We start from the raw sequence: 15,070 nt of genomic DNA, 5'->3' as shown, positions 1-15,070 counted from the left end.
CCTCACATGATACAGCTTTCTCACTTTACATGTGTGTTTCTTCTCTCACAAGTACTATCTTCCTATTCCGCTCCATCATTGTCTGACTGGAAATAAAACTATGATGGTGCACTGTTTGACTTACACCACTTTCTCTCGGCATTACTTGATGGTGATCCTTTATTTCTGCTTCAGAGCTGGACGCACGAAAGCTGACGTGTATGCTAATCCACTTCCCTCGTTAATAAAGATTTCGTTTATTCATGTCTTCTGCGTTTGCTCAAGTGCTGGGCGAATAATAAGAAGAAGAAAACGTTGATGAATGAATGCAGTCCTTTTCCTCCGTAAATAAAGACTTGGTTTGTTTTTAGTTGCTTTACTCTAGCGCTGGGCCCAAGAAAACGTAGATAGATATCTTATAGTCCTTGCCTCTGATGAATATCTTATAGTCCCTTCGTTCAGATCCCCGATCCCCACTCCCTAGCCCTGTTTCTTGGTCTGCTTTTGCTTGGCCTCCCAGTCCTGAAGCGCCTGGCTCTTCACTCCCCCGGCGCTCATGGCCGGGCAGTACGTGCCGAAGATGCGATCGAAGTGGTTGAAGAAGGGCTGGTAGTTGGTCAGGGGCTTCTGGTGGTGCATGTCGTGCTTGGGGGAGCCGCCGATCAGCCCGAAGGGAAACCAGTTGTGCGGCAGGAAGGGGAAGTCGAACCCGATGTGTGCCTCCACGCTGTACACAAGAACAAAGGAGAAAAAACGTTCAGTTAAGATTTAATTCAGTCTGGCTGGCTTGAAGACCAGTAGACCCGTACTGAACCTGGTACGAAACACTGGTCAAGCTAGAAAACACCAAAACGAAGCATCGCCAGAACACCAAACACTGAGTCAGGATAAGAGTGGTGATACCACACAAAAGGTAAGAGTGAAATTTTAACTCACTCAGTACGGCCAGTCCTCTCTTCTCCTCTACACAGACCCCTCGGATGTCCAGTGGGTGTCTGAATGACCCAACCTTTAGCTTCCGTCGTCAGAAACTATGGTATTCTTTGTCAATATTCACCTCTTCAGTATAAGAGCGTTCCGCTTCCAATATTTTGATGATGGTATTTGGGATGAAACGCTGTCAACGTCGTCTCTTTCGCCGTTCGTATGGAGAGAGTTAACAACACAACTTTTATCCTGCTTTCTTCAGCCAAGGCTTGTTATTTGTTTGTTTGCTTGTTTGTTTTATCAACATTTGACTTCGAGTCAAAAGTGGGAAAGAAGGAAACGGGCTACACAGTAAAGAATCTATAAGAGCCCGGCGGTAAAGCAAACGGGATTCAAATTCTGGTGAAATGATAAACAATGATAGTATTATATCTATCTATCTATCTATCTCTCTCTCTCTCTCTCTCTCTCTCTATATATATATATATATATATATATATATATAGAGAGAGAGAGAGAGAGAGAGAGAGAGAGAGAGAGAGAGAGAGCTTACAGAAAGGGGTGATATTCGATGAGACTAATTTCTTTCATTCATGATTTGGAGGGGGTTTTGTTTTTGTTTTTGTTGTTGTTTTTTAACTTGTGCAGCCAATGCAATTATTAATGTCATAAATTTGCCTGTGTGTATAGTTTGGAGCAATACACTAACTCAACACATAGATATACTGTCGATATATACATCTTTATTTCATGAATGAAAAGAAGGCACTGTGTTTATATATATATATATATATATATATATATCCTCTAATATAAGGTTATGCAAAGAAAGAACACACCTATTTCACCTTGATTACACATACTTTGGACATCATAATATTCGACAGACAGATCACAGGCTGGAAGAGTAGCAGACAGACTCAAATGCCAAACAAGAGGACAATTCAAATAATAACGTTTTTAATTTAAAAAACAACAACACAAACACACAGAAACAAACACATAAAAAAACCGAAAAAAAAACAAACAAACAAAGAAACAAAACATGAATGATTGTTTTCATTTCATCATTTTTGTGGTGACCTCACACGTGCACTGCATCGATGAGTCCAGAAAAATCCCAAGATTCGGGGGCTTTCTACCAAGCGGCGAGTCCACTGGTTTTGGCCTGAATTACTGGGCAAAGAGCGTACTCATGTGCGTGCTGTTAAAATCTGTCAGCCACTTCACCTGCTATACTCTGCAACGGTGAAATGGATACTTCCCCAATAACTTTGTGACTTCTCATCTGTATGAAATGTTATATTCAGTGATCAGTGGAAAACAGCAATGTTGTTATTGTTGAATTTGTACTTGTTTTCGTCCGGGAAACAAACAAACACAAAAAAATATTTATTTATCAGCTCACAAAGGATATATGTTGAACGCATTAAATCGTCTCATATTTTGGTATTGTGATTGGTCTTCGGTGTGTCAGAATACAACTTCTACTGCAACTCATACTCCAGACTTCTGGTTGGTGCGTAAACAGTGAGCGGTGGTAAGCCCATTGAGTAAGATACACTTACAGTTCCTTGCACTCTTTTTTTTTTCGATGAACAACTGGAGTTGTGTTTAGCAAATGCAATTACAACACCTGCACTAAACCCAGGAAAATCTTGAAATAGAAAAATATACATATAGTAAGTCAAAAACACAAAAGAACATTAAAACAACATACATAGCAGAATAATAATAAGTAGAAGAGGATAATGGCATGATGATGATGATGGCAACTATGATTAAGACTCATGCGACGGCACTGATGAAGACAACGACCATGATGATGATGGTGATGACGACGACGACGACGATGATGATGATTATGACGATGGTGATGGTGAAAACAAAACCGCTCCCGAGAGAACAAAGCAAACTGGACTCTTCTACGGTTACAAACACTACACAAACCAACCATCGCCCCAACCATAATCATGAAAATAATAATAATACATGAATAAATAGATAGATAAATAAATAAATAACGCACCTGACGGTGATGGAGACAAGCATGTAGCTCCAGATGGTGAGGGCGTGGCAGTCGAAGAACCAGGTGTTGGTGGTGGTCAGGAAGCCCACGGTGATGAGCTCCCAAGGGTGCAGGTACTGGGTGACCCAGGAGAAGGGCGCGCTGTAGCGGTGGTGCACGGCGTGGATGGCCCGGTACAGGAAGCGCACCTTGTGGTGCGTCCAGTGCCACACGAAGTATTGGAAGTCGAAGATCACCAGGCTAGCCGCCTGCTGCCACAGGAACTCCCACACGGTCGGGGCCAGCTCCGGCAAGGGGGTGGGCGGCTGCCAGACCCACTGGGCCACGGAGGCGGGCATGATGAAGAGCACGTGGTTCCAGAAGGTCAGGTTCAGCGTGTCCCAGATCTGCGGCAGGGTGACCTCCTTGTCGGGCTGGATCTTGTAGCGGAGGTACCACTTCTGGTGCGCGCAGTACATGTCCACCAGCATGAATGGGATGCACTGGCTGAAGTAGACCACCACGGACAGGAGCACGGGGAAGAGCGGGGACGTCAGCCAGTCCTCGTACCCGAGGCGCAGGTCCCACAGCGGCTGAAGGAAGCGAGCCTCCTGGGCAGCGTCCGTCGCCACGCTGGCGTTGTTAGCCATGGTCAGCTCGTTGGGGAGATCTGAAAACAAAGGGGTTCCACAAAATACGATTTTGTTGGCAAACCATCCATACTTAAGTTAAAAATCATAAAATAAGGTATAAAATCGGGGGTACCTTAAGATGAAGATAAAACCATGACGTTTCGAGTTTAAGAGTCGAAACGTGGTTTTATCTTCATCTTGAAGTACCTTTGATTTCACACCACCTTGTATCATTTTTCACTTCGTTTCAAAAAAAAGTCCAGCAGTCACCATTTTTTCATCCATAATAAGATGCCGTTGCGTTGTACCGCCGTTATGCTGGCAGACGAAAATAATGAAAAATATACCTTACCTGCTGGATTTAACAAGGTGAATTCTGAACACCAGTTGTCATGCTGGGATCAGCATTCAGCTTTTCAGTCTGACAACTGACTAGGATGTTGTCGGTTCGAACCCCAGTGATAGCCTCAATATTATTATAATGCTAATTTGTTATGTCAGCACAATCTGTGGTGCAAGATTAGTTAATATCAAATGCCCTGATTTCAAAGAAAATGGCGGTAAACAAAATTACATATTTTCCCGATTTTCTGTGATACACGTGTTACATTTACTTCTCTTTTTCTTCTTCTTCTTTTTTTTTTTTTTTTTTTTTTAATTACAACACAATATTAACAAATCCCCGTGTCCCATGGTGTATACTAACTACTCATACGGCGAATGACATGATGTAGGCCTGTTCTATGCTGCGGTGTGTCTGGTAGTTTGTGTGTTACGTGGTCATATCAACAATAGATGCCACGTTAAGCAAGGCTACTTTGCATCCTTCGCGCATAAGTCTAGGTATTATCATACTTCTAAAAAAATTCGTCCTTTGTGAAATGTTTGTTCCCTAGCCGCTACTGTTAAGTGATCACATACGTTTTCATAAAACCCATCATACAAACTGATTCAATTATGATGTGTTTGAAAGAAAAAATCAATACCAAAGTTGAGAAAATCTCTCTCTCTCTCTCTCTCTCTCTCTCTCTCTCTGTCGCAGTTTCTACCTCCACTTTGCGTTATAAAAAAAAGAAAAAAAAGAGGAGGGGCTAAGAAGCTTTTTGTCGCTGATGCCTCAGCAAACACAGACAAGCACACAGTGTTGTGTTCAAAATCATGCCTTTTCAAACCATGTATTGAGAGGTCATCAAAAACATGTAAATGTAGGCCGCATTTGTCATGTCGGCGCTCTTGCTTTGAGAAATCGCGACCCGATAATATACTGGCTGAACTTGTGTTTTTATCTGTATGATATAATGGTCTTTATAATTATGTGCTTAGGTTTGCTTAATCCGAGGATCTGGATTTTGTTCTTTTTGTTAACTTATCTGTTGGTGAAGGACAATGACCTAGTTAGTAAACAGTAAGCGACGATTATATCGTATCACATCTTCTTTCCCCCACCACCTCTCTATCTCTCTCTTTCTCTCTCCGCACACACACACACACACACACACACAAACATACACCGGCACACACACACACACACACACACACACACACACACACAACACACACGCAAGCACACAGAAAGGGTGGAGAGAGGAGAGAGAATGAAAGAGATTCGGAGAGAGAGAGAGAATGAAAGAGATTCGGAGACAGACATACAGACAGAAAGACGGGGCATGTTTGTAGTTTTCCCCACAACCACGCCGCTCGGCATTCTCTGTCCACACACACACACACACACACACACACACACACACACACATGTTCCTTTGCAGTTCTCACGGTCAATTAAGCTAACATTGGTTTGCAAGGTATTGGGAGAAAGCAACAGAAGATCCGATTCTGTTTTCACCATGCTCTCTCTCTCTCTCTCAGTCTTCTACCGTTTCGTCAGTCTTCGTCGTCGACTCTGTCCGTCGATCACTTCTTTTTCTTCTTATTCTACTCTGTCTCCAGCCCTCTGTGTGTAAGCATTTGTGTACTTTTGTCAGTAGACAACTTGGTCATCATCACTGCCACCCGTGTGTGGATGGTTTGAATTGAGTAATATCAATAATAATGTGAACATATACTGCGCTTACACTGCGACTCGATGAAACGTGAGCGAGTATACTAAGCAAAAACATGTGGAGTTACCAAGATACAGGAACATGGGAAATAACAAAGATACAACTCTCTTGAAATGATATTTTGAAACGGTGTCGCAGCACTCAGTTTTCACACTCGCTCGCCGGGCCCTTCGCTCACCCCCTTTCCACTTCCACACGCACTAGTGACGCACTCGCACGATGATCACCCACAAGATGACATTAAATGCATCTCTTTTTTCAGTTATCTTCCGGCAACACTTCTCATCTAAGCCCGCCAGTTCCTTTCCACACACACACACACACACACACACACACACACACAGAGTATATATATATATATATACACACACACGTTAGTACACATAATGCATACTTTAACATTACATGAATGTCCTGACCGACTGTCCAAAAATCAACACTAGTACTGACAAACCCTCCAGACGTGCGGTACAAAATCGGCTTCTGGGGTGAAAACTACAACTTGACAACAAGTGTACATACAAAGTTACAAATCTTGTTATTCGGTTTACGTTCAACGTGTCATATCGACTTCGGTTGTATAATTTGATGCTTCCGCGGAAAACTTAGACAAAGAAATGACATCAGGCTTTGCTTACGGCTGCAGCCACGGTTAAATTATGTTTTATCAGACTGCACTGCAAAAGTCATGCACGCAGACGTACCCGCTCAGCCTTGATCTGTGTCACACGTGAGAAAGTCCCGGGAGAGAGTCAGATAGAAAACCTGTTGGTGAACTTGACCGTGGAAAATCACCGAATTGATATTACCATCTGAGACAAGGTAGGTTACTGATTCAGTTAATTAACATTGCTATTCTTTGAGTTGTTCAATTACTTGTCACGATCACTATGAAAAAGAAAGAAATGAGGAAGAAAGAAGGAAAAAACCCAAAACAAGAAACCAAACTTAAGAAAAGTACCTGTCCGTCTTTCCGTCGACCCAGCGTGTAAGCTCTGACAGAGTTTCTGCACCGTTTGACCACAAATAAAACTTGAAATGAAAATTGCACAACTATTCCCCTCGACAAAATGCGCAAATATAATAAATTGTAGCCTAATTTGTTCTGGACACCATCAAAGCGCGGCCTGCCTCTTTTTAACTGTGAAGCAGCGTGTCAATCATGCGAAATCTATAATCAATGGGCGTGGCAAAGAGCAGCAGATGAACGATCAATGCAGGCGCGCTCAGCACACTCTGCAGCGACTACACAACTACACAACGGTGTCTGGCCAAAATTCAACAGAAGACATTCGCGAGGAAAGACGTCGCTGCTTCCGCTGTCTGTCCTCAACTGCCTGGCAACACAAACCGGTTGAGCATGCGGCCACCAATCAATAGAGCTTTGTGATGCTGAGCATGATGCCCATGACCACAAGATCAGGGCAGCTTTCTTTTCTTACATCCTCTTCATACACAGACGTTATATCTGAATTATTATCATTTATTGCGAAAAAAAACAACAAAAGGTGTAGTTCTTGTTCAAACCGCCGAATCGGTTTGAGTACACCTCCCCAGCTAACGGATGCAGACGACACTGTGATGAAACCGTGTGTTCCGGAACTAGACGTGCTGAAAAATTATCGAGCGCTGACGAGCGCTTTAATGAAAAGAGATGTTGCTTACCTGTATCATCCACTGCCAGAAACACTGTATAAACAGTCACATTATATGTTCATTTCTTTGGTACATTCACGCTCAGCAACAGTTACACACCGCTCACATTACTTCAACACATGGAGCAGACAGACGGCACATTCTTAAAATAGAATTTATGGACGAGTGCATTTTTGCGATACCTAGGGATAGCAGCTTTTATTGTTCGAATGTTACTTTTTTTTATCGTGTGCTTTCTCAACTCGCTCACCTTTTCTTGTAAAAAGTTCCATCAAAAATGTATGTGAAGTGCATAGTGAACTTTTGCGTGCTTCGTTTTCTGATTCACTTTTTATCTTATTCATCAGTGTGTGAATGTCAGTGAAGGCTGCCTTTCCCTGCGAGCGCGGACAATGTCAAGTGCGAGTGTATGGAGCATTGAAAGACTTGAAACCGACGCTGTTTGTTGACGTGTGAAATACTGTCCTCCCACCTCAACAGTGTGATATTTTTGTCATTGTCCAATTTTTAGTTTGTTCAGTAGGGGTAGTACTAGAAGTAGTGTGTGGGAGGGGGGTGTGGGTGCGCTATGTCAGTTTGTGTGTGTGTGTGTGTGTGTGTGTGTGTGTGTGCCGGCCGGGTGTGCCACTGCCGTGTGTGTGTGCCGGTGTGTGTGTCCGTGTGTATGTGTGTGTGTGTGTGTGTATGTCAGTGTGTGTGTGTGTGTGTGTGTGTGTGTGTGTGTCCCGGTGTGTGCGGTGTCCGTGTGTGCGTGTGTGTGTGTGTGTGTGTGTGTGTGTGTGTCCCGGTATGTCACAGTGTGTGTGTGTGTGTGTGTGTGTGCCCGTGTGTGTGCCAGTGTGTGCGTGTGTGTGTGTGACGGATAATTAAATTAACTTTTTGTTACCCACACACAGGTCCGCGTTTAACTGAAATGACTGTACGTTGTTTCGAGAGATTGCAGTGGGAAAGAAACAAGAGACAGAACAACCATGATACACTTACGAAGAGAGAGAGAGAGAGAGGCGGTTCACATGAAACTCGCATAAAATTGAACTGCCGCGGTCGCCACACACGCGCAAGATCGGCGAGAACAAGAGCCGCGATAAGCTGGAAGATTATTGTGAATCTAACTGACTCCCCCCTGCACCCCCCCCCCCCTCCCTTATTATGGGTGCTGTACCGTATGCCTGGAGCGAGGATCGAGTCAGTATTGAGGGAGTGGGAGGATGGGATTTTTTTTTTTTTTTTTTTTTTTTTTTAAACAGAGGACAGACTGATCAAGTTCTTTGGGGAAGTCGCCACCGCCGCTTCGGCAAACCGTGCAGGCCTGTGCTCACGGCGGACTATGTACTACATACTGATTAATTTTATGAAATTTTAAGTCCGTAACTGCACAACGACTTCCGCGGCCAGCAGCTTTCATCTGTCAAGGGCGAAAGAACATCTGCTGATGAGGTTCATAAAAAGAAAGTACTGACGAATCAAATAAGTAAACAACGGCATATGTGTTTGTTTGTTTGTTTGTGTGTGTGTGTGTGTGTGTGTGTGTGTGTGTGTGTGTGTGTGTGTGTGTTTAGTTTTGTTTAATGTCTTTTCACTGTTTAGTGATATTGAGTTGAGGGAATAACAACAAAAAGGAGGGGGTGAGGGGGAGTGAGGGAAGGTATGTGCGCATGGGAGACGAGGCGTGGTGGTGTACATGAGATGAGGTGGTGGGATGACCGTAGTGAGGAGTGGAAAACGAAGAGCTAAAAAGGACAGAACTAGCAGTGAATTATAACATGAACAATAACAGTGAGTTAATCATCCACATACAGTGAAAAGCATGCTTATGATAACAAAAAACGAGATCAGTCAAAGGTAGATACCAACTGGACTTTGAATCAAACATTCAGAAATGTTTTGAAGTAATGAATAATTACTCAAAACATCTCCTATGGACAAATATGTGTTTGGTGGAAACTGGTCGGCTAGTCCTTGAAAGAACAGTTGTCTTGTTTTTGGACACTGGACAAGTATGTGGTTGACAATGACTTCCGATTTTTCCGCACAGACACTGTATATTTTTGCAAAATTTAGCTCGAAGAGCACTCAAACGGAATCGATGAATTAAACTTCTAACTGGTCTCAGTTGACTGTGAGACAGATAAATCATTTAAGAAAGCCTTGGGGTTGCTTAATGCAACTATCTTCATACAGTGACGGTAATACTGGCAGTCTAAATCTTTTAGCCTGTGTTTATGTCGATCACTTGACACTTTTTCAATACACATATAACATTCCTGTAGCTCTAATGGAATCCTGAGGAGGATTGAGCCTTCGCTGTTTCGCGCTGCCTTTCTGGCAGCCTGATCTGCACTCTCATTTGCAAAAATTCCACAGTGAGAAGGCACCCAAATGAAAGTTACGTTGATGCCTTTCATCGACAATTGATGTACAATGTGTTTTATTTCAATAATCATCTCAGGGTGTGATTTTTTTTTTTTTCAGATCTAAGTGGATTTAACGCTGATTTTGAATCTACACAAAGTAGGATTTGATTATCCTTTTTATGAAAATCTAGAATGCAGATCAAAGCCATAAGTATAGTAACGAGCTCAGCAGAAAAGATAGATGTTTGCCATGGTGGTACATTTTCTCATGGTTCAATTCCGGAATTACAAATGCTTCTCCCGGTCTGCCATCATCAAGAACTGAACCATCTGTATAGATTTTTGATAATTTCTATATTCGTTTTCTGTATGAGAGCATACGGAGCTTTTAGTATATTCAGTGAATCATTTTTTACAGATCTGTGTATTCCATATCAAAGTTGGGTTTTCTCAGTTCCCAGGATGGTATGGTTGAGAATGACGGTTTAACAGCAATATTTTTAAAATCAGCTTCTGATTCGGTGATGATATCTTCAGTAAATGTATTGATAGGCATTAGAGACTGGATTGTTCTTGCCCTTATTGCAAAATCTTTGATTTTAAGTGTACTTCATTTTTGGAGAAATTATCATAAACTGAGCTTCCTAATTGAAACAAATTTTGTGGCAGATACTTTTCCGTGTTCATCACCTGCTTCTCTATAAGTCCCTAAACTGATGCGTGTGATGGGACTCCCAGAGCGAGTTTATAGGCTTTGCAATCTATACATTGTAACTTTTTAAATAGGTATTGCGGCCGTGCACTGAAGAATACCTCATGAGCATGTGTCAACTTTGAACGTACAAGAGCGGTTGACAAAGCAATACGCGCTTTGGCATCCTGTCCCCAATTTTGTTTCCAAACAAACTTGAGAAAATTCAGACTTTTTCTCGCTTTGTTTATTATATACTCAATGTGGTGCTTCCAGGTAAGTTTGGATGTTAGACAGACTCCCAGAAATTTGACACTTTGTGTATAATTTATGACAATACCATCTAGAGCATGAGTTTGCATGTGTGGGATGTTAAGGCAACTGGTCGGTAGCTGTGTTCATGTTTTGGGTTTTCCCTGTTTGTGTATTGGGATAATAATTAACTGTTTCGAAATGAGCGGAATTTTACCTTCACTCCAGCATTTCTGAAATAACGAGTGAAGAAAATGTATCATGTTAGGTGGTAATTGTCGCAGCATTTCAATTGAAATTCCATCCAACCCAACAGATGTTTTCTTGTTACTGATATTAAAAATGAATTCTTTTGCTTCGTGTAGTGTGATTGGACAATTCATGTAATGGTCAGTTATGGTGCTGGGGCCATTATATATTTTGTTATCTTCTTGGTTTTCTCTATACTTTCTTTGTTTCTCTGTTAGTCCGTTGTTACTACTATTTTCAGCAAAGATTTGAGCAAAGGCTTTAGCCTTTTCCAAACTTGAAGGCAGATCTGAATTCGGCAGTCGTATGGGGCACTGTGGCAAATTAATGCCATTTTTCATAGTTTTAAGTCTTTCCCAGACCTTTTGTATATCTTTATAGTTTGAAACTTCGTTCTTGCAAAAGGACGACCAGTATTTCCTTTTTGCTTGTGCATTGACCCTGTTAGATCTGTTTTTCGCTTTTTTCATTTTAATGTGGTTTTCGATAGATTTATCTCTAATGTATGTTTTAAATGCAAGTGTTGTTTTTTTTCCCCCTTCTTTGTTTTTTCACAAGCTGCGTTCCACCAGATATTATCAAGGTGCTTGTTTGATTTTGTTTGTTTATATTTTGGAATAGATTCATTTGAGTCAGTCAATACGGCATTTGTAAATAAAAAATACAAACTGTCTACGTCTTTGCTTTCAGTATAAACTGCGTAAAACAATTAATGTTGACAATTTGGACCAGTTGGCTAGTTTGTTATTGAATTTTAGATCTTTGTCATTTGTAGGATCTATAGTTGGTTGCCTGTTGCTTTCTAAGCAAGTGACAATAGGTATACGGTCACTTTTAGAGTGTCATCTAATGTGTTCCATTCGCAGACTGGTGCTAAGTCCTTATCAATTTTAGGTAGTTTATCCCTTCTCGCGGTTAGTGATTTAAGGGTTAGAACTTGGTAGCTGTGTTGTACCAGATGTTGAACTAGGTGGTCAGAGTTCGTCATAATGGAACGATAGTTCCATTGATAGATTTTGAATTCCCTTTCAGTCATCTTAGAATAGAGTAATCTACTACACATAATAAATATAAGTATCACGTAACGTCCAACTCTACAACAGTTTAATAGGTTGTAAGATATGAAAAGAAAGATCAGGAACTAGCTAAGAACCAGGAAGACAACAGATAAAATGTTCAACATCAAATGATAGAAGAAAAAGGTTGATGATAGTAACAGCAAAATGTAGAGAGAGTACTCAGCAGTGCTGTCTCTGCGGTGCTGGGGGTGATTATAAGTCAGCTCTGGTTGTGGCGGTTACGGTTGACGCAACTGTCAGTACATTTACCAGTCTCGTAGCATGTTATATCTGTTGTACCAGTCTTGGTGGGGTTGGACGGGGTACGGCTGGTGTTGATGATGTCTGGTGGGGCGTGCTGGTCGTCTTGGTCTCTCCCACAGCAGATCCCGGACGTGGCGACCTACGGTGCCTGCCAGTAGACTGGTCCCCCTCCGGTTTAATTGGACGCCGTCACGAAGATGGTATGTTGTCAGGTTAGTGTTTTTCGACGAATGAAATGTTGGTTGTATCATAAAGTTCTGAAGCAGTGATGGCATTGAAAAGTTGTCTTCTAATTTCTGTTATTTCTTCTTTCACTGGGGTGATCTTACTAAGGACAAACTTTGTATGTGGGTTTTTTGCACAGCCGTTTCTTTAAGTCTGGAAATAAATGATTTACTTAAGTTCTCGGGTTCGTTAGATTTGAGGTCGTTGATTCCACAATGGATGATGACAACGACATCCGTTTTTTCTGGATAAGAGGAATAATCCTGCAAGAATTTCCGTGTCTCGTACAAGGTGTGGCTGTGATGTTTTCTTGCTTGGAACCAGTACGACCTTCCAAGTCTCTTCTCTTCTACACCTTTCATTGTGGAGTCATGCAGAATCAGTACTTTGGGTAAGTCCGTGTTTTTTTTCAGAACGTTTTGCTCCAGGTGGCTTGGCATTTGCGTTATTCGCAGACCGTTTTACGTCGGGAACGGGCTTGACGTCATTGTTCCGCGGCTTTGAGTGGGTTGGTGTTTCCTGTTTTTTGACTCACTGGTGTAAACAAAATGAGTCTATGTTTTAACCCGGTGTTCAGTTGTCTGTGTGTCCGTGGTAAACTTTAACTTTGACATTTTCTCTGCAAACACTTTGTCAGTTGACACCAAATTAGGCATAGAAATATGAAAAATTCAGTTCTTTCCAGTCATCTTGTTTAAAACAATATTGCACGTCTGGGATGGGCACAAAAAAAAAAAAAAAAAAAAAAGAAGCCAAATTATATCCAAACTGCATTTACTGTTATATATATATATATATATATATATATATATATATATATATATATATATTTTATTCTCTAAACTTGGCACTTTGATCTGATATTCTGACACAACAACAAGAGCAATCATTGTTATCATTTTTTGTTCAAACAGGAACTTCTTTTGCTAAGCATGGAAGTTTTATTTATTGTGCAAACGTTTTGGTGCAGATAGTAAAAAAGGGAAATTAATCTGTAATTAATGCTAGGGGACTTAATTTGCTTTAAACTGATCTTTCTCATCTTAAACATTACATTTTGAAATTATGCTCAATACATAAAAAGCTTGTGTGCTTTACTCTCAGTGTACAGAGCTTTCACTATGTTCATTCACCCAAGTGGTCTTTTTCGGAAAATACTAAAATCAATACGACGAGTGGACTTTATAGATCTATTGGCTGAGCCCTGAAGGTCATGGGCAAAAATCAGTTGCGTACACATATTTATACAAATTCAAAGCGCGTGCTCATATTCAACATTCCAAAAGAAAGGAGACTATGTTTACAATGTCAAACAATAGAGGATGGATTTCATTTCTTAGATGACTGCGAATTATACAAAGAAATTAGAATAGAATTCATACAAAAAATTCAAAATTACATTCCAAATATTATTAAACCCTGTCAGCTAATACTGGAAGACAAACTTGTGGGACTGTTTGGGAAATTTGTCAGTAACTGCCGTCAAAAACGCCATAGTGTGCAAGAGTGATTCAATGTCTTGTTCAATATTTATCTATTTTTGTTTTGCTTTTTTTGTGCGTGGTTTTATGTAACTTTGCATGCATGTCTTATAAACCTTATTCAGGTTTAATTGACAATAAAATTGATTCTGATTCTGATTCTATTCTTCGCGAACGCGAACGACGCCATTTTGTTTCAAGTTGTTGACCTGCCCGTTCAATCCTATATTCAATGGACAATACACGATAACATGTGATGGAAAGTTGGAGAAGGAGACCGTTAAATATTTATTCAGAGAAAGATTTGTGAACGCCTCATCACTTACTGGATTATGCCCCAAACTGCCATAAAAATATCCACAGAATCAGTCGGAATTCACAGTTAAAAATTGTAAACCATGCGAGTTAATACCCTTGAACTGATGAAACGAAAAAAATTTCCTGTCTTGGCTTTTCTCAAAATGAAGTCTTTTTCACTTCATACGACGTTTAGAAGTACTTGTACTTGGCTCTACATGTTATTAGTTTAACAAAATACTCAATTTTCATATCAACTTTAAAACTATAAAACTAGAATGAACATAAATGAGAAATTGAATTGACCGTGTCGTACTACATTCCCGGCGGGTGTAACTAAACTTGTACATCTATCTAGATCTAGAGAAAACGGTTAAATTTTGCAGTGTGATTGCGGCGATAGCCACGTCTCCTTACCGCGGACTTAAAAAGAATTTTTTTATTGCCCTTAAAGATTTTTTGAATGCCCAAGATACACCAGAATAATATGATTTAAACAGCGTTCTCACTGCGAATACTGCAACTGATTTATCGCCCTTTAAAAAAAAGTATGTTCAAATATTGAATTTTAGAACGTCAGGTAAGGAGCCACGATAGTAAGACAGTTTCTTCTCATCCGAACAAGCAGGGTTCGAATCTGGTTAGGTTTTTTTTTTTTTAACCCGAAACTTTATAAAAACAAATACAGAACACATTTTAACGATTAGATTTTTTTTTAAGTGTATCACAAGTGAGTCTTGAAGGCCTTGCCTCTCTTGTTTTCTTTGGTTATGTTGGTGTTTTTCCTGTTTTCTTTGGGATCGGTCAGTTCAATTTTCCTGCCTTGGCGTAGGTGAGTTCAGTTGTGGGGCTGGATTCAGTTTGGGTTCTATGGTTACCATAGAAACAGTTCTTTTTTTCGTGATAGTTGTATTGTTTCATTCTGAGCATACACAGT

The 15,070-nt window shown here is 40.7% G+C and overlaps 1 protein-coding gene across 2 annotated transcripts in view; it reads right to left on the bottom strand.

The window, feature by feature from the left end:
• LOC143282463 (cholesterol 25-hydroxylase-like protein 1, member 2) overlaps nt 1-7,396 on the bottom strand; it is an 8,861-nt gene extending 1,465 nt beyond the window's left edge. The window contains exons 1-3 of one of the 2 annotated variants that reach the window (XM_076588109.1): nt 7,272-7,396; nt 2,936-3,584; nt 1-706 (exon numbers count right to left, since the gene is read on the bottom strand). The exon at nt 1-706 is cut by the window's left edge and continues 1,465 nt beyond it. In XM_076588109.1, coding sequence (XP_076444224.1) covers nt 460-706; nt 2,936-3,564 — 876 coding nt within the window. In that variant the 5' untranslated portion in view covers nt 3,565-3,584; nt 7,272-7,396 and the 3' untranslated portion in view covers nt 1-459. Of the gene's footprint in view, nt 707-2,935; nt 3,585-6,567; nt 6,696-7,271 lie in introns of those variants that run through there. The other variant, XM_076588108.1, reaches the window with a different exon arrangement.
• Nucleotides 7,397-15,070: the final 7,674 nt, after the last annotated feature.

This window comes from Babylonia areolata, chromosome 5 (genome assembly GCF_041734735.1).
Source record: "Babylonia areolata isolate BAREFJ2019XMU chromosome 5, ASM4173473v1, whole genome shotgun sequence".
Lineage (NCBI taxonomy): Eukaryota > Metazoa > Mollusca > Gastropoda > Neogastropoda > Buccinidae > Babylonia > Babylonia areolata.
Note: the sequence above shows the minus strand (reverse complement) of the source record. Positions and strands in the feature narration are given on the sequence as shown.